This window comes from Oreochromis niloticus, linkage group LG7 (assembly GCF_001858045.2).
Source record: "Oreochromis niloticus isolate F11D_XX linkage group LG7, O_niloticus_UMD_NMBU, whole genome shotgun sequence".
NCBI classification, from domain to species: Eukaryota; Metazoa; Chordata; class Actinopteri; order Cichliformes; family Cichlidae; genus Oreochromis; species Oreochromis niloticus.
Genome location: NC_031972.2, coordinates 41,255,039 through 41,271,587, shown reverse-complemented (window position 1 = coordinate 41,271,587; position 16,549 = coordinate 41,255,039). Strand labels below are relative to the sequence as shown.

The following is a 16,549-nucleotide window of genomic DNA, read 5'->3' as shown; positions in this document are numbered from 1 at the left end:
TCACCCTCAAAATCCTGAATCAGTCAGGCTCTACTGCTATGCAAGTTATTTCAGAACCCACATAAACAAAGACTTCCCAGAGAGGAGCAATTACATATAATATACACATCAGTACAGCAGCTTTTAAGTCTTTATCCTCTACACCTCAGATGCCAGCTTTTCAAACATACTGCCAAATCACTGTACTGTGTATATTTGAAGGTTACAGGTGTAACCATGTGGTAATGTCCTGCCTTCATCATGATTTAATTTCTCTCTTCTCTGTTTTTAGCTACACGGTCATGATCGAGTGTTGGCACCCAAAGCCTGAACGACGGCCCTCATTCTCTGAGCTGGTTTCCCGCATCTCTGCCATCTTCTCCAGCTTCAGCGGCGAGCACTACGTCCTGCTCAACACCACGTATGTCAACATAGACAAGATGAGCCCCTACCCCTCCCTCCTCTCCTCCACCGCTTCCTCCTCCTCATCCTCTTCTGAGCCTTCAACATCCACTTCCCTGCCATCCCGCTCCCCACTCTTCTGTCAGGTGGACCGAGACTGCTGCACCTGAAAAGGGAAAAGGGAGCGGGTGATGGATGAGACTCGGAAAGAGGGATGAAGCAAGGAAGAAAAGGTGAGGTGATGAAGACTCTGTTTGAGAACTACTGTATGTATTTGCCAAACACTGGACACTGCATGCTGAGGGAAAACAGACCTTTCACTCACTGTACATTGATTGTGGCCCTTTGACCTTCTTGAGCGTCACCAAATGACAGTGGCCTCCAAGAACTTTAGGGCTGACCTTTTCAACTTTTGTCAATCTTTTTTGACCTTTCATTGACCCAGAGGAGCAAGAGGTCAGACTTCCTCCATCGTGTACAAGACAACTACAATGCCTCCTTGGAGATTTCCGTAGACAAAACGGCCGTCGCAGAAGCACATCTCAGTGACTGATGCACCCACACACCAACCAGGGTAGCTTTCTACTCCTCTGTGGGTGGCATGTGCTTCAATGAGTGGATGTGGCTCAGACCTTCACTGCGTCTGTAATGTGAATGAGTGACAAATGGCCACGTAGTCATGTTATATAAAAAAGTCACACCTCCACAAACCATAAACATGACTTTATGTTACCTGAGAGACAATGTAGCCTATGCTATGATGGGTTTTCTGCCTCAGGTGAGTAAACTGAGGCATACCGGAGGTTAGTGGCAGTGTATAAGTGTACAGTGGGATGTGTACAAATTCTGCTGCCTGTGTGCAGATCACTGGATGCTTTATTTGCGTAATTATCTTTGGACCATTAGCTTTCTGATGGGGAAAAAGTCCCTTTTTAGAAATGTGGCTCACCTGTGGGGAATCCCCAGATGTTTCTGGTGGTAAAATAAAAGCCTTTTTTTCAACTTGAAACTCGTATATCAAAAAATAAATAAATAAAAATGCAGCTCACGTTGATGTTTTCTTGGAAGTAAGAGTAATAAATGAGAACCGTGAAAGTTGAGGGAGATTTGTTGTTGTTGCAAAATGTATGTCAAGCATCTGTTTCGTATGGCTTGCATTTTATTGACAGAAAAACTGTGTACAGTGTAGCTGATAAAACGGGCTCGCAGCCACAAGGTTCTTATCTCACATTTAATTCATTCAGCCAAAGCTCATATTTTGAATAACTTTTAACATTTTTGTTGTGCTCTGAAGAATCTCAAGTTATTGAACTTCATAGAGTCCCCGTGTTCATCTGGCCTCAAAACAGGACTGTCATTTTATCTGACTGTAACTGTGACCGCTGTATATTCTTTTATGATCACTCTGTGTTGATGTTTAACAACCCTATCAGTGTATTTGAAGAAATCTGTTGCCTCTTGACTACAAATGATGTACAATTTTGACTTTCTGAGAAGCATGTGATACGGTTTGATATTTAATTCCATTTACTTCTATTCATTTCAGCACAATATAAAAATTAGAGCCAGACCAATTTGATGCTGGACCGATATTTTAAGCTATTATTAGCTTATTACCAACACATTGGTATTGCTGTGTAGAACCCAGTATAAATGGGGGGTTTTTTTGTTTGTTTTTTTACAGTCTATAATGCAAGAACAAGATACTTGAAGTATTTTAGAAATTTTTCATCACTTTCTTTCTGTGTATTCTGGAGAGCGTGGAGTCGGACATGCAGTTCTCTCACCACATTGTGCAGGATATGTAGCAGAGTAGCATCGGAGCTCAAGAAATGGTGGGGTTTTGTCTCTGTACACGTTGTGTTTGTGGAATACACAACAACAACCCCAGTATTATATCTTTAGCTTGTATGTCTGAGCATACAAGTACCTGTTTCGAAGCTTCTATCCCAGCTACCATGGGGGAAGAGGCAGGGGACAACCTGGACAGAGGCTGGGCTAACACTATTTTAAATGTTCTGTTTGAATGTGCCAATTAGTCAAGGTAATATGATGTAGGCAGGGAAACGTATTCATAAATGTATAAAAACGTATTGCTGCATCAATTTGCCGTTGAAATTCACCCAAGTCCCTAAATCCAAGTGACGTAATGACATTTGTGATGGCTATTACATAATGAGAGATAACTTCTTTTTGTGTTATACTGGAATATACAACTTGAGTAAGTTTGAGTTATACAGTGTGCTGAAATTAATGGAATTAAATGGTTTCCTGAAGAAGAAAAAAAACAGATTGTCAGAAATGCAGCAGTTTGATTTTTAAATTGGTTAGCTCTCACTTCAAGTAATTTGTCACCAATGGGCTAAAACTTCACTCATGTGGTCAGTGTCCATTTTAACATTGCTATATGTAGCAGATTGTTGTTTTTTGCTTGTACGTTGTTTTGTTTTTTTTTTAATCTGAATGGCTGCTGATATGATTGGGCCATTAATGGACAGTTATGAATGTTTGCTATGACAAGAAAATTGCTGTACTATATTTTTGTATTGATGATGAGCCTCTTCTTCGCTGGGGTGACCAGGGGTGAGTGAATCATGCCACAAACAATGAATAAAACCACTTGTATATGAACCACTGCCGTTAGGTAAATACAGACAGAGACGTGTGGATTCGTTGTGGGTCTGTGTGGATGCTCGTTTAGCTTCATTACTGGTAAATCATCTTGAAAACGATATAGAATGTTGTACAAACTGGAGCCGCCTCACAAAACTCAGACTGCTGTCTCTTAGATCATGTGATTTTCTGATGCTTTGTTTGTTTTTAACACTGTGTGTTCTGTGTGCGTGTGTGCGTGCGTGCGTGCGTGCGTGTGTGTGTGTGTGTATGAATTCGTCTAAACAAAAAATCCTGAAGGTACATGTTCCTATGTAATGTCAGTTGAACTCTGTCAGTGTAATAAAGCTATATTATCAGAATTCATTTACTCTTCTTTACGTCCTTTGCTTACCGTTGAGTCGGCCATGCTTATTTTTTACTGAACAAACAGTCCTTTGAGGCGAACATAAAACAACCATAGAGAACTGTAATTACTACGCAGGGTACTGCTGCATCATGCTTTCCATATGTAGCCAACATGCAGCTGCTATTGAGTCAAAAATGCTTCCACAATGAACAATAAAGGTATTGTTGGTGAAATCACCCACTGTACGCAGGTTTGAGAAAACCTGTTTGAAGTTTTTTTTTTGTTTTGTTTTTTTAAATGATCCTTAGTACAGACAGAAGGCACAGGCAGAATAGTTGTTCTCAAGCTGTGTGAGAGTGATACAGTGCCTGCCTTCAATTACTGCCTTTGTTCTGACATTAGCCCTTTTTTGTTCCCACTGCCTGTAAGTGACCTCTGACCCCTCAACTTTAGCTTCCCTCTTTTTTTCAGCCATTTTATGTACCATGGTCTAGACTTTCCCCCTTCTTTCTCTGTCTAACTGAGCTGACACCTTGACTTTCAGGACCGGGTAGTTTTGTGTCGTTACACAGCAAATAGTCCCACTCCAAGTGTCACAAACCTGTTTTACTGGGAGCATCTTCAAGAGATGAAAAGGTTGTTGCTGGTCTTTGACAAAAGTAAATTTGATCTAATCTGTATTCTCATACTGTGAAGTGTGTGCTGACTTCAGCAACATTTTATTGGTTTTTACTGTTAACTGTCACTTTTAATTTGTGGGGTGGAAATGACTGACGGGGTAAAGGTTAGCGGTTCAAAGCCTGGCTACTACAGACTGCGTGTCAAACTATTTGTGGGTAAGTGTGTGATTAGGTGAACAAGGTTTGGATTGAAAAGTGCTTTCAGCTGTATTTTACCATTTCTGATTCCGATGAATCAGACAAGATCTTGCATTAATGTTTGTATTTATATTAGAATCCATGAATCTCTGCAGATGCAAAATAAACTATACTATACTAGCTTCTGAGGTCAAAGTAAGAATGAATGGATATGTATTTCATGAATATTGTTTGTTTTTTTCATATATATTATTAAATTTCTTGTACATGTGGTTGATGACTGTGTGAAGCTGCTGCCATGTTTCTAACATTATTAACCGTGTTGATCTAAACTGTGTTCAGATCAAGGAACTGACCTCACAGCTCAGTGTTCACTAGTGCTGCTTGTTTCAGTCATTGAGCAAATGTACTGTTTATAAGGTTGGAGAAACCTGCAGGCAGCTAAGAGAGAAGGAGTCACTTGGATGAGTGGTGACACGTTTTCTCCAACTAAAAACGCTACGTCCAGATGAAAAGAACCAACTTTTTGGGATGTCTTTGGATACCTTTGCATATGTAATTTGAAAATACTACTTGTGCCCCAAAAATTATGTTATTGATCAAACTTAACCATTTGCTTTTGCAAAAAAAAAAAGAAGCATATTTTTCTTACAAAACATTAACTTTTTATTGTATATATGCAATATTGTGACTACAGTATTTATAATGCTGCATTGAAAATGCTAGGATGCAGCAATGTAAATGAATAAGAACAAGGTGGTCTACGCGCACAAACACAATGTGTTGCAGCATGAAGAAAAACATTCCTTCATCTTTGCAAGATACATTAAGGTGCCGTGGCCTTCGGGGTCTTTACTGCACTGAATGCGCTCAGTGAAACTGTGTGGGCTTGACGGTGCAACTTTGATTAATTTGTTTCAAACAAACGTACTTGTTGAAAGTAATATGTGTGACTTTTTAAGGCCTACAGCAACAAGGTAGAAGGTGTGGTTTAAAGTTTTTCTTTAGTAAGATGAGTCACACAGTCTGTTGTATTATGCCACTGTGGATTTTTACCTAGTAAGCAGTTTAGTCCTATTGTATGTTTATGCATTTCATGTTTGTTGAAATCAGGGATAAGATTATAGTTTAAATCATTGATTTAATAGTGGTATTATTATGACCATCTATCAATTATACAGAAACAGCAGGACCAAAGTTTGCTTAACAGCTTACATGTTGTAAAGTTTGGGTTTTTTTTAATCTAGCCTATAATTAGAAATCATCCTTTAATAAGGACAAGTTGAAAATCATCAAAGTTATACAACGTTAAATGTGTATAAATGTTGATACATTTCACTGAGTCCCATTCAGTCAGTCTATACTAGGATGGTATAACTGTCTTTTTTTTTTACTCATTTCAGTTATAAGACCTTCATTTTTTTTTCTCAAACCTAAGTCGATATAGACAAAGAGAAAGGAGGAGAGGAGGACAGCTATGGTGGAAATTTCCAAGACACCAGGAGAACATGGACGTGATGCAGGTATCCTAGCTGGCTTGTTCTATTTTCTTTGCCCTAAGGCTTTAAATTATCCTAATAAAAAGCCATGTTAAGCCCCAGCTAATGCAAGCATGAGATATGTCTGCCTCTGCATCTCACTCTAAACATTCATCTCACTCCTGCTGCACCAGGCTTGGCTTGTCTTTCATCCCTGTTCACTCTCAGTCTCTCACTCTGCTGCCTTTAATGCTACTGGGTTTTTCCTGACTGAGGCCATGCTTTCCTCTGTGTGTAAGCCTTCCCAAATGAATGCATGTTAACCGACTGATTGAAAGACATTTATTGGCTTAAAATCATGCTTTTAAGTGTATGCTCCCTTTTTCACCAGGGGCGAAGCTCTACATGTTTTGACTTCGCAGAGTTTTCCACTGGATGCCTCTTCCTGAAACAATTCTGCAGAAATTTGTATCTCCAACTGGAATCAAACCAACGACCTTTCACAGCTGCCAACAGCTACTAATATTTTTTCTGACTTTCAAGTGGAAAGAATATTGTTTTAAAACGATACAAAGGCTATTTTTTTATAAGTAGTTTGTTAAATCCCTTCTAAAATACAAAAAAACAACAAGATTCAGTATTTAAAAATAAACGATACACAAATCTGAGAATTACCTACATGGTAACAAACACATTATCCCTAATCTGTAAGTCAACTTGTCCACTCCTCCTTATTAATCCCTTCTAAAGTCAGCAGCAGGCTCATTTAAACCCTCTTTTACTTGTGTGTTTGTACTGGATGCCCTTCCTGGTATTTGTGTCTGTATACCTTCGCCTGTCTCCTCTTGTAAGTGATACGTGCTAAAATCACGGCCACACACGTATACAAAAAGAGGACAGGTGGGACTGTTGATAGGATCACAGTAAAAAGGTAAATGGTGCATGTAACTAAGTGAGTCAGAAGCACAGGAATGTAGGGGACACCACTGATCTCAAACACACACATTTCAGACTTGTGTGTTCATTCCCTGTTAGATACACTGCTGTGCCATACGACATTTCTCCACTTACATATAGTGAAGTTATTCTTTAAATGTTACTGCTTTTGTTCCGTTCTCTGTCAAGATGATTCCACACTGCTTCATCAGTGTGGAGGTCCTGGTTCTGGGGAACCCAATCCATAACTTAGTGTTCCCTAATGTGCTTTTCTACCCAGGGATGCATTTACTGCATTGGCAGCGTTTTTAGGGTGATTGTCGTGCTGAAAGTGAAGCTGTTGCCATCAAAATTCCATCAATTTCCCAACATTGAGCTCCCAAGCACCCCAACGCCAGAGCCTCGACCATGTTTTACCGATGGCTGTAGACACTCACTGTTGTACCTCCTGAATCCTCTGTGCATACTGAACTAATATTTTCTCATTTAGATTCATCACTGTTTCCGCTGATTATTGTTGTAGTTCTTGTGTAATTTGGCATATATCAGCTTTTTCTCCCTTGCTTAAAGATGGCTTCTTGACAGCCCCTTTTTCATTGAGAATACTTCTAATGAGGTTTCAGTGAACAGTAGATGGAACAGCTCAAGGGGCAGATGCATCTCAGATAGCGTTTATCTGCTATAAATGCTTTCCCCTTCTGCTGAGGAGCCAGATCTGCCTTGGTGATTTAAACAGCACACATTCTTGAGACAGCCTTAAGAATCAAGCATACACCATTATGTAGTAAAAGTTAGGCAATTTACGTAGAAAGAACAGCATCCCCAGGCTACATCTGTAAATCATTGCTGGGTGGCAGCCCTTCCCAAAATCACTAACAACAGGGATCCCAAAAAACCCCAAAAACTGTGGGCTTAACAAATATCTTGTGCTGTGCTTCTGTGAAAAAGCTGGTAATAGAAACATGCAGTGGAAATGTATAGAAGGTTCTGTATTGGGCACCAGAATCATCACTGCTTGAGTATAAAAGAAGTAATAGTGAGAATGATTTGGTACTCAAACGTAATTGGACAGATGCAGATGTGATGAGCCAATCAAACTAAAGCCTCACGCTTGAAATTTTTTAGTCCATTTAAGGTGTTGGACTTTGGGCACATAGAATTCAGCTCACTGCAACCACCTAATGTGTGGGGGGATCTGTGTCTTTCGCAGAGACTGGGTGATAATCATCTTCTTTCTTTTCACTCATATAGCTGCACGTCCTGTTGTTTCCGTCGACAGTGAAATCATCAGAGAATATCAGTGACTAAACCATAGCAGATGCACTGCCATGCTTGGAAGATGAGGCGATATCGTTCATAAGCTGTTGCTTTTTCTCTCTACACTTCTGTATGGAGTGTCCAAGTATTTCTAAACACTTGTAGTAAAAGAGCAGTTCTGTAGTTCTTTTAATATTGATGAAAATGTCCTCAAATTAAAGAATTGGCACTTTGATTTCATCTGTGTAAAAAAGTAAATTGTGCACACATGCACAAATTTATACACCACCTAAAACACTGACTTAGAATATTTAAAGGTAGAATTAGCATTGTAAAAAATTCTAAATGATACCTTTATCATTTAGCTGTAATTTGAGTAAATAGTAACATGTTTGTACTCCACTACGTTTTAGCTTAATTTTTACTGCAGCAAATCCAGATTTGAGACACCTTGAATGAACAGTACTCCAAATTAATCAAAACTAAATAAAAATATACTTATGCACAACTGAAATGTTTAAAATCTGTAGACTGCTTAACAGTTACACTAGTTCAAATTTTCAAATTTCTTTAATGTCATTATAAATGTTTTGATATTTAAAGTACATTGGTTTGTTATAGTCAGCTAAATGCTCTGTGACAAAAAGTGCCTGTTTAAAGGTCTTCTGTCAGGCCTGCAGAGGATGAGTGTATGATACTTGAAAGTTCTCGGGTGAGTATGAGTATCGCTGTAACACAGAAACACACACATACACTCATTCTTATCACCAAAGTCATGCGGTGCCATTCTGACCTGTTGAGTCAGCTCACTCTCATTAAAAACCTTTAATGAGTTTGGCTTGAAATGAAACCAGGGAGGCTGATAGCATGGGGCAGTAAAGTACACCCACCACCCCTTAAAACACACAAATATCATGCATACATTGATAACTTACTTTATTTCATTTGTACGATGTAAAAAAAAAACTTAACTCCAGAGCAGAGGGTCTTGTTGTTAGGTTGTTGGCGCCCCCTGTTGATAGTCCATTGTTTTTGCATGGATTCTTTTACATAGGCACTGGGCAAAATAATGAGAACACCACATGAAAGAGAAACATGTTACCTTTGATGTATTTGTTATGCATCCAGCTGCAGCAGCAAGTCATAGAAGGGCAGCCAACCTGCAGCACTTACTGGTTTTAAACTACTATTAGTGCTTGACTGGATATGTGGGTTCATAAAACAGCATGGGACAACTTAGTTTCAAAGAGGCAAAAATCAGTGTAGAACAGAAAGGTTTACACACATTGCTTTGTTGTGGTAAAAAAAATAAAAAAAATAAATTAAATTATTGTTCCCTCTTCCCTCTGCTTTTTAATTTTTGCATCAGAAGTATCTGCTTTGTCTTTTTTTCCCCCCATCTGCCCATATTAGTGATCTGCAGGAACACAAATTATATGACTCAGTCTCTCTGGTCTCAGGAGGAACCTGCTCTAAATCAGGACTGCACAGGTAACATCAGCAAAAAAAGAAAAAGCAGAGCGACTCCCAGCAGAATAAGTTCTAAATGCCAAGAAGCCCAAAGAACAGCATCAGCACCTCTGTGGCCCGTAACGCCTTCATAAAAGGTTTGCATTTTGAGCTTTATAGAGTTCAGATTTATGACAGACTTACCATTTTAGGAACCACTTCTTTCCAAGCACATCACACAGAGACACTTAACCTGTCTGTAACATGCTCCAAAACTGGAGCTCTGAGCAACTGATACTCAGTATTACAGCAGATGAGTCACCTTTCATGGTATTTCAGAACATGATTACACTGGGATAAAGCCAGCAGCCCACAATGTCTGCTGTCATCTATTAAAATGATGGAGGAATTATTATGAAATGGAAACCCAGATCATAATATGGGCACTATATTAACACTTCAGGCTGATGCTACTCTGAAACAAACTGCTAAAAAAAAATCATAAGAGCTGTTGCATGTGAACCGAGATGAGAAGCATGGTGTTTTTTGTGAGCATGACCAATGCCTCCATTAAAGCATGTATTTCTCTTGTTAAATCTCGAATACGTTACTTGAGCATTTTGTGCATTATTTACAACACCCTTATTGCCTGTGAAACATATGTACATTTTTCACAGGGTGCTTTTCAAATTAAGGAGCACCTTACTTTGGAAAATACAATTATTACTACACTCAATTTATCAAAACCACTCTGGCTTCAGCGCCTAAAATGTAAGCTCCTTGTCGTTTTTCACATTCAGCTGCGAGCTGAGTGAGGCCTAAATCCATAATTCAGCATGTGGCCCAGCCAGTGTACTTTACTGAGAACATCTTAAAATCAGACCGGCATGCTTTTTGTCAAGGTCCTCTGGTCCTCCTGTAATGACATGCCATTTTCTATCTGATTCTTCTCTTTGTTTTCTCTTTCTCTCCTGTCTGTATGTGCACGTGCGCATGTGTGTGTGAGTGTGCATGAATTTTCTCTGCAAGTTTGTTTCAGGGTGAGGTTTCCTCCATGTGTCCCTGCGCTCCTGGATGACGCACATGGAAGTTGTTGTCAATAAGCTCACCTGTGTGAAATTCATTGTTACCTCTTTTTACTTGAGGATGAAGAAAGTTCTCAGCTGACCCTACGCTGTTGGACATGCTGTGATAGTTTTGGCTTTTGTGCAGACATATTTATTTCTGAGCTTCCCTGACGGAGAATTCTGTAACAAGCCATCTGTGAATTTTTCCTGTGGAGAGAAATCTTGCAGAAAATTTCGTTTACCCCCAACCCAGCAATAAAGCTGTGAAACTTTTATACCTTTGTGTCCTTTGAGTCCAGGCCCAAGTCAGAATCTTGATAGTTTACAGCTGAAGATTTTCACTCCTGCCTCAAATAGTCCTTGTTTACTGTGTCTTAATCTTAAATTTTCTTTTCAACCTGCTGTGACCTGTTTTCAGAGCTGTTTCAAGAGTTTTTCACTGCTTCAAAGATAAGAAAGGTAGTTGATATTCACTTAAAAAAAAAAAAGACTTTCATTTATGTCAGGTTGAGATATGTTGCTCAGTGGAGAAAAAAGTAGACAGGAAATGATGGAAAAAGCTGGAGAGTGGTGGCAGAAAAAACACCTTATATGAGCAAAAAATTAATTCAGGAAAAAAAAAAGATTAATGACGAGGTATACAAAAATGATGACCTGATAAAGACTCGAGCTACAGCAACCAACTAAACACAAGGAGGGTAAAGTAATAAGGAACAGGTGAACTTAATAAAATACTGATGAAGGTAGGAAAAGAATAAACGAGGGAACTATAAGCACAGAAAATCACATGAGGATCTCAACTTTAAAAACAGATAGGAAGTAGACTGAAAGAAGGACTAAGGCCAATCTCATGCATGAAACAACGTGAAACAAAGGGGGAAAACAAGAACTGAGGATAACAGCATAAAAATGTTTTTTAAATCAACAAAATAAAGGATAATACCACCTGAATCATGAATATTAGAAATACTGTAACAATTTAAAAACAGTTAATGAAGCAGCAGCTTTATATCCCAGCTTGGCTAGAAATATATTGCTCAAATTGACTCCTCACTAGAATAACTCTACAATCACTCACACAAAAATGTAATCACTGTGAAATGAGCTGATAATCAGGACTGGGAGTGAACTCGTACCAAGGAATTCCAAGGGGGTGCGATCACAGCCAGACTGGTGTTGAAAGCCCATATCTGTGGCTTAGCAGCGCACCAGAGTCCCAGAAGGCCATGCAGAGGGTGAGCAGTGAGAGTGGTGGTTTAAAAAAACAGTAGCTCTCCACATTTAAGCCAGAAAAATGTTTAACTTCTTACGTATCAGTACATGACAAGGAAAGCAAATGGACAATGTGAATAAAAGAAAAGATTTTAGCAGTTACAAAATCAGGGTTGTTATGAATATACCAGTGATCCAACTAAGAAAGCTCAAGCTGCTCATAAACAAGATGTGCAACATATCCAAAAGTGCCATTTGGGGGAGTTGCCAAAATATTCCCAAAAATCAAACATAAAGATTTTCTTGAGCAAATTAAGAGCCTTGGTAGTATGTTTGCAAGCCAGTGCTTTGAAGCCAGCACTCACATTTATATTAAGTCTTCACAAAAAATAGCAATAAAGATGAAGAGAGCTTTGTTAGAGCATATAGAGGGACTACCACCAGTTTTTATGGTGCATAATGTGACTTGAGTATCTCTACTACTATATACGGTCATCATATACAGTCATCCCCAACTTCACATTTACAGGTTGGCAACTATAAACAGTAGGCCTGTCTTAATATACTATGTTGCTTTAATTTCCTTTCTAGGGACCATAATTGAGAATATTCACCAAGACTTGAAACTAGGGCTTGAGATCATGTAAAGGTCACAGATCAAGAGAGCTGAAGAGATATTTTTCCTTCTTTTAGACTTCTAAGGCTGGACTATATTGCCAATGGTATTCACTTGCCCATCCAAATAATTGAATTTAGGTGTTCCAACCACTTTCATGGCCACAGGTGTATAAAATCAAGCAACTAAGCATGCAGACAGCTTCTACAAACATTTGTAAAAGAATGGGTTGTTCTTTGAAGCTCAGTGTATTCCAGGTTGGTACTGTCAAAGGATGCCACCAAGTCCAGTCCAGTGGAAGCAACTGGAAATGACAGCACCTCAGCCACGAAGTGGTCATCTATATAAAATCACAGAGTGGGATCAGCATATGCTGAGGTTCATAATGGATCACCAACTTTCTGCAAAGTCAATAACTTCAGACCTCCAAACCTTACAGTGCACAGAGAGCTGCATGGAATAGGTTTCAGTGGCCAAGCAGCCCCATCCAAACTTTACATCACCAAGCGCGATCCAAAGCATCAGGTGCCGTGATGTAAAGCATGCTCCCACTGGACTCTTGAGCAGTGAAGACATGTTCTCTGGAGTGACAAACCACACTTCTCCTTCTGGCAGTCTGATGGATGAGTCTGAGTTTGGCGGTTGCCAGGAGAACGGTACTTGTCTGACTGCATTATGTCAAGTGTAAAGTATGGTGGAGGGGGGATTATGGTGTGTGGTTGTTTTTCAGGAGTAGGATTCAGCCTCTTAGTTCAAGTGAAAGGAACCGTTAATACTTAAATTTTATACTCTCAACTTTTTGGGAAAGGTCTGGGGATGGCCCCTTCCTGTTCCGACATGACTGCACACCAGTGCACAAGGAAAGGTCCATAAAGACATGGATGATCGAGTTTGGTGCAGAAGAACCTGACTGGCCTGCATAGAGTCCTGAGGCCAGGCCTGCTCATCCAACATCAGTGTCTGACCTCACAAATGTGCTTCTGGAAAAATGGTCAAAAATTCCCATAAACACACTCCAAGATTTTGTGGAAAGCACTCCCAGAAGAGTCGAAGCTGTTATAACTGCAAAGGGTGAGGAGTCAAGTGATTACCAAACAAGTCTTTTGAGATTTTTCTTCAGGTAAACACATGTCAAAAAACAACTTTCAGGCAATCAGTCAAACAGCTGTTGAGACAGATTACTAAAACATAACATATCAACCTCATATTAACATAGTGGAAATAATCATTAGCTTAGTTTTGTGGGGAACAAGAATTCACCTGGCTGTTTTTAAGATATTTAGGTCCACTAGTGGAATAGCAAAAAAAAAAAAAAAAAAATGCCAGCCCCATTCAGTGTGCACAAAAAAGCAATTTGCATATATGTGTTTTGTTTTTTTAATATTTGCCAAAAATCATATCCTCATTTCACCCAGAGGTCTCTAACCTTCAGGATTAAGCCTCAGTTTTAGTTCAGCAGTGCACACTCTCATCCATCTGTGCTGCTGCTGTCCTCATTTCAACACAGCAGCTATTGAACTGGCACAAAAACAGACTACTAGATACTGTCAGGAGGTGCAGAAATACAGTCTCTAGCTCTTTAGACTTTGATGACCTGCCAAGAGAGCATTTTTCACATTGATATTAAGATGGCAAGAGAACAGAGAGGGACACAATCACTCAGCATGGTATAACCAAAATGATACTTGTACACAAAAGTTGTGCTTCTTTTTTATACAACGGTTCATCCTTCAGTACATCTAATGCCTCACCGTTTTTGAGTCTTCTGGGTGGTTATTGTCTAAATGTGAACAGTGTAATGAGTATCTAAGGTGACTAAACAGTGACTGGGGGTGATTCATAAAGCAGCCTTCTTTTCACATGCAGAGAAACTGTGTTCTCAGTGCTCCCTTTGGTCCCCGGAGGTGATGAGTAGCTCCAGTGTCGACACAATGGCTGCACTGCAGGCCATTCAACTCCTGTGCAGATTACAGGGTTTTTAAAAGCTCCCAGTATGATCCTGCACAATTATTGAGCCACTTGTCCTGATGACAAGGCCTTATTGGAAGAAGATACTGACTTACTGATTATAACAGTCATCCATAAGTTAAGTTTGTAAATATAAATCGCATAACTGTTTTTTTGAGGGTTTTTCATAAAATGAATTTTTAAAAACAAATAAATAAAAACAATGATCAAATAAAAAAGTCATGGTTTTAGAGTGAAACTGAGGGCTGTCGATGATTGATTGCAGACATAGTAATGTGCATTAGAGAACATTACTGTTCTCTTATAGTGGAGTCGTGGATGAAGGAGCATGAGGGATGGACAAACTCAGGCTTGTTGAAAGACATGGATTACTATTAAGAAGTCACCGCTGTTGCCCTATAATAGTGTCAGAATACAGTTTCAACTTGAACACCAAAGTGACCCCACCTAAACAAACAGAGAGCAGCAATGTTGGCATGAACACTCAATCTTCTCAACAGACAGATAAATTACAGTTTGGAGGTAGAGAGAAAGGATGAGAACTTAGCTGTTAGGCAGCAATTTCGTACAAAGTGCAAATTCAGAGACTTAGCAGGGAGCTCTAAGTGCACATCTGAGCAACGATTTTATTAGAAAAACAGATCTTTAAAAAAAATTGTTGTGTTGTGTGGAGCCACAGACATTTCAGTTACCGTACTGCAGAGGAGGATAGCTTTCAATCGAAATAAGTTACTGTATTACACAGCACTGTCTTATGCTTAGGTCACAGTCTGTGCTCCAAAATAGTGCAACTTTAGGAGATTCACCTCTGCTAAAAGTTGCTGAAAGTATTTAGGACACCTGATTAGATTAGCTAGAAATGTTGGCCCATTAAAGTATTCTGTAATTGAAGTAAATAGATGAATATCTTGAGTGTTTCAGTTTTATATAAAATACTGATAACATCCAACTTTAGCTGCAGTTTCCAAAAATACTGACTCGATGAATTGCTAACAGGTTGAAGCTTTATAATTTAAAAGTAATAACTTGTCCACAACTGCCAGATGTTGTACATCTTATTTCTTGATACAAATGACATCCATATGTTTAAGTAAGTGTGTGTGTGTGTGTGTGTGTGTGTGTGTGTGTGTGTGTGTGTGTGTGTGTGTGTGTGTGTGTGTGTGTGTGTGTGTGTGTGTAGATGCATGTATGATTACATTCTGTTGATGAGAGTCATTTATATTAGGTTAGAAGGACTCTGTTTCCATCTGGGGACCAAAATAACGTCCCCACAAGGTAAACTATTTATTTTATGGTCACATCTTGTTCTTATGGTGATGCTAATGCAACTTTTTTTCCCCCAATTTGGTAATGACGGCTCGGGTTAATTAGAGGGGATGTCTAAGTTATTAGTGTCTTCAAAAAACCTCACACTGGTAGTAGGTTTGTGTGGTCACAAATAAAATATTACATAGAATGGGAAGATCCAATGATCAAGACTTCAGTGACTAAAAGAAAACAGAAAAACTAATTTATAAAGGTTTATATTCTTTGACGAGTACACTCAATTATTTAAGCAACCAAATGATATAAGAATGATTGAATTTTCTGTGGTAACATTAAACAGATCTCTGTGTTTCTGTCACTTTCAGACCCTTCCTGTGTTTCCCTGGGGGTTTGGTAATAAGTAACATTATCTTTGTTTGCTTTCAGTGTGCAAGCAGATGAATCGCGACTCTGTAAACTTTAAAGAACAGTGTTAGCACACCATCTAGTGGGGACATGTGCAGCATACACAGTGTGACAGAATCTCTGGGTAATCACTGGGCTTTTCTAAATCTGTGTAATCATCAAAATTATTATTTTATCTTAGACCCTAATATTTAGGTTGAACTTCACAGTCCCACATTTACAAGCAGAGTCCTTCCCTCTCCGTTATTGAGTTTTTTGTCCACTAAAGAATGGGAAAAATACACAAGTGTCAGTAGTCCTGATACCCGAACTCCGTCACCTGGCTCCTTTCACTGTGGATGAACAGCGGTTCTACTCAGGGCCATGCTATGTGATAACTAACCAAATGTTAAGTTGCTGGACTAAGTTTGATCCAAAAGACCCCCAAGATGATAAGAACCAGGACCCCAAAACCCTTTCCCAGATGAGGATGCCAGGAATCCCACCCTCCACTCAGGCCCGGGGAAGATGATGGTTATGTCGACCATGGGGCTCGGCTGGATTCTGCCCCAATGAATTACATAGGACCATCCTCCTATTGGGGTCTAGTCCTTTGTGGGTCAGGGTGGAGACCTTGGTGGTCTGATTGCTGAAAAGAGCCTCAGATATACTCACTCTCCAGCATTAAATCCTTTAATATGCTATTGATCCCAGAAACATTATGTATATTATTTGAATGAGCAGTCAAAAATTAC

General features: G+C 39.3%; 1 protein-coding gene across 2 annotated transcripts in view; it reads left to right on the top strand.

The window, feature by feature from the left end:
- Positions 1-3,187, top strand: part of met (MET proto-oncogene, receptor tyrosine kinase) — a 68,968-nt gene extending 65,781 nt beyond the window's left edge. The window contains exons 21-22 of one of the 2 annotated variants that reach the window (XR_266438.4): positions 272-614; positions 827-3,187. Coding sequence is in view for 1 of the 2 variants with exons in the window: in XM_005454185.4 (XP_005454242.1) it covers positions 272-551 (280 nt within the window). In the remaining variant the exon portion in view is untranslated. Of the gene's footprint in view, positions 1-271 lie in introns of both variants that reach the window. The other variant, XM_005454185.4, reaches the window with a different exon arrangement.
- Positions 3,188-16,549: the final 13,362 nt, after the last annotated feature.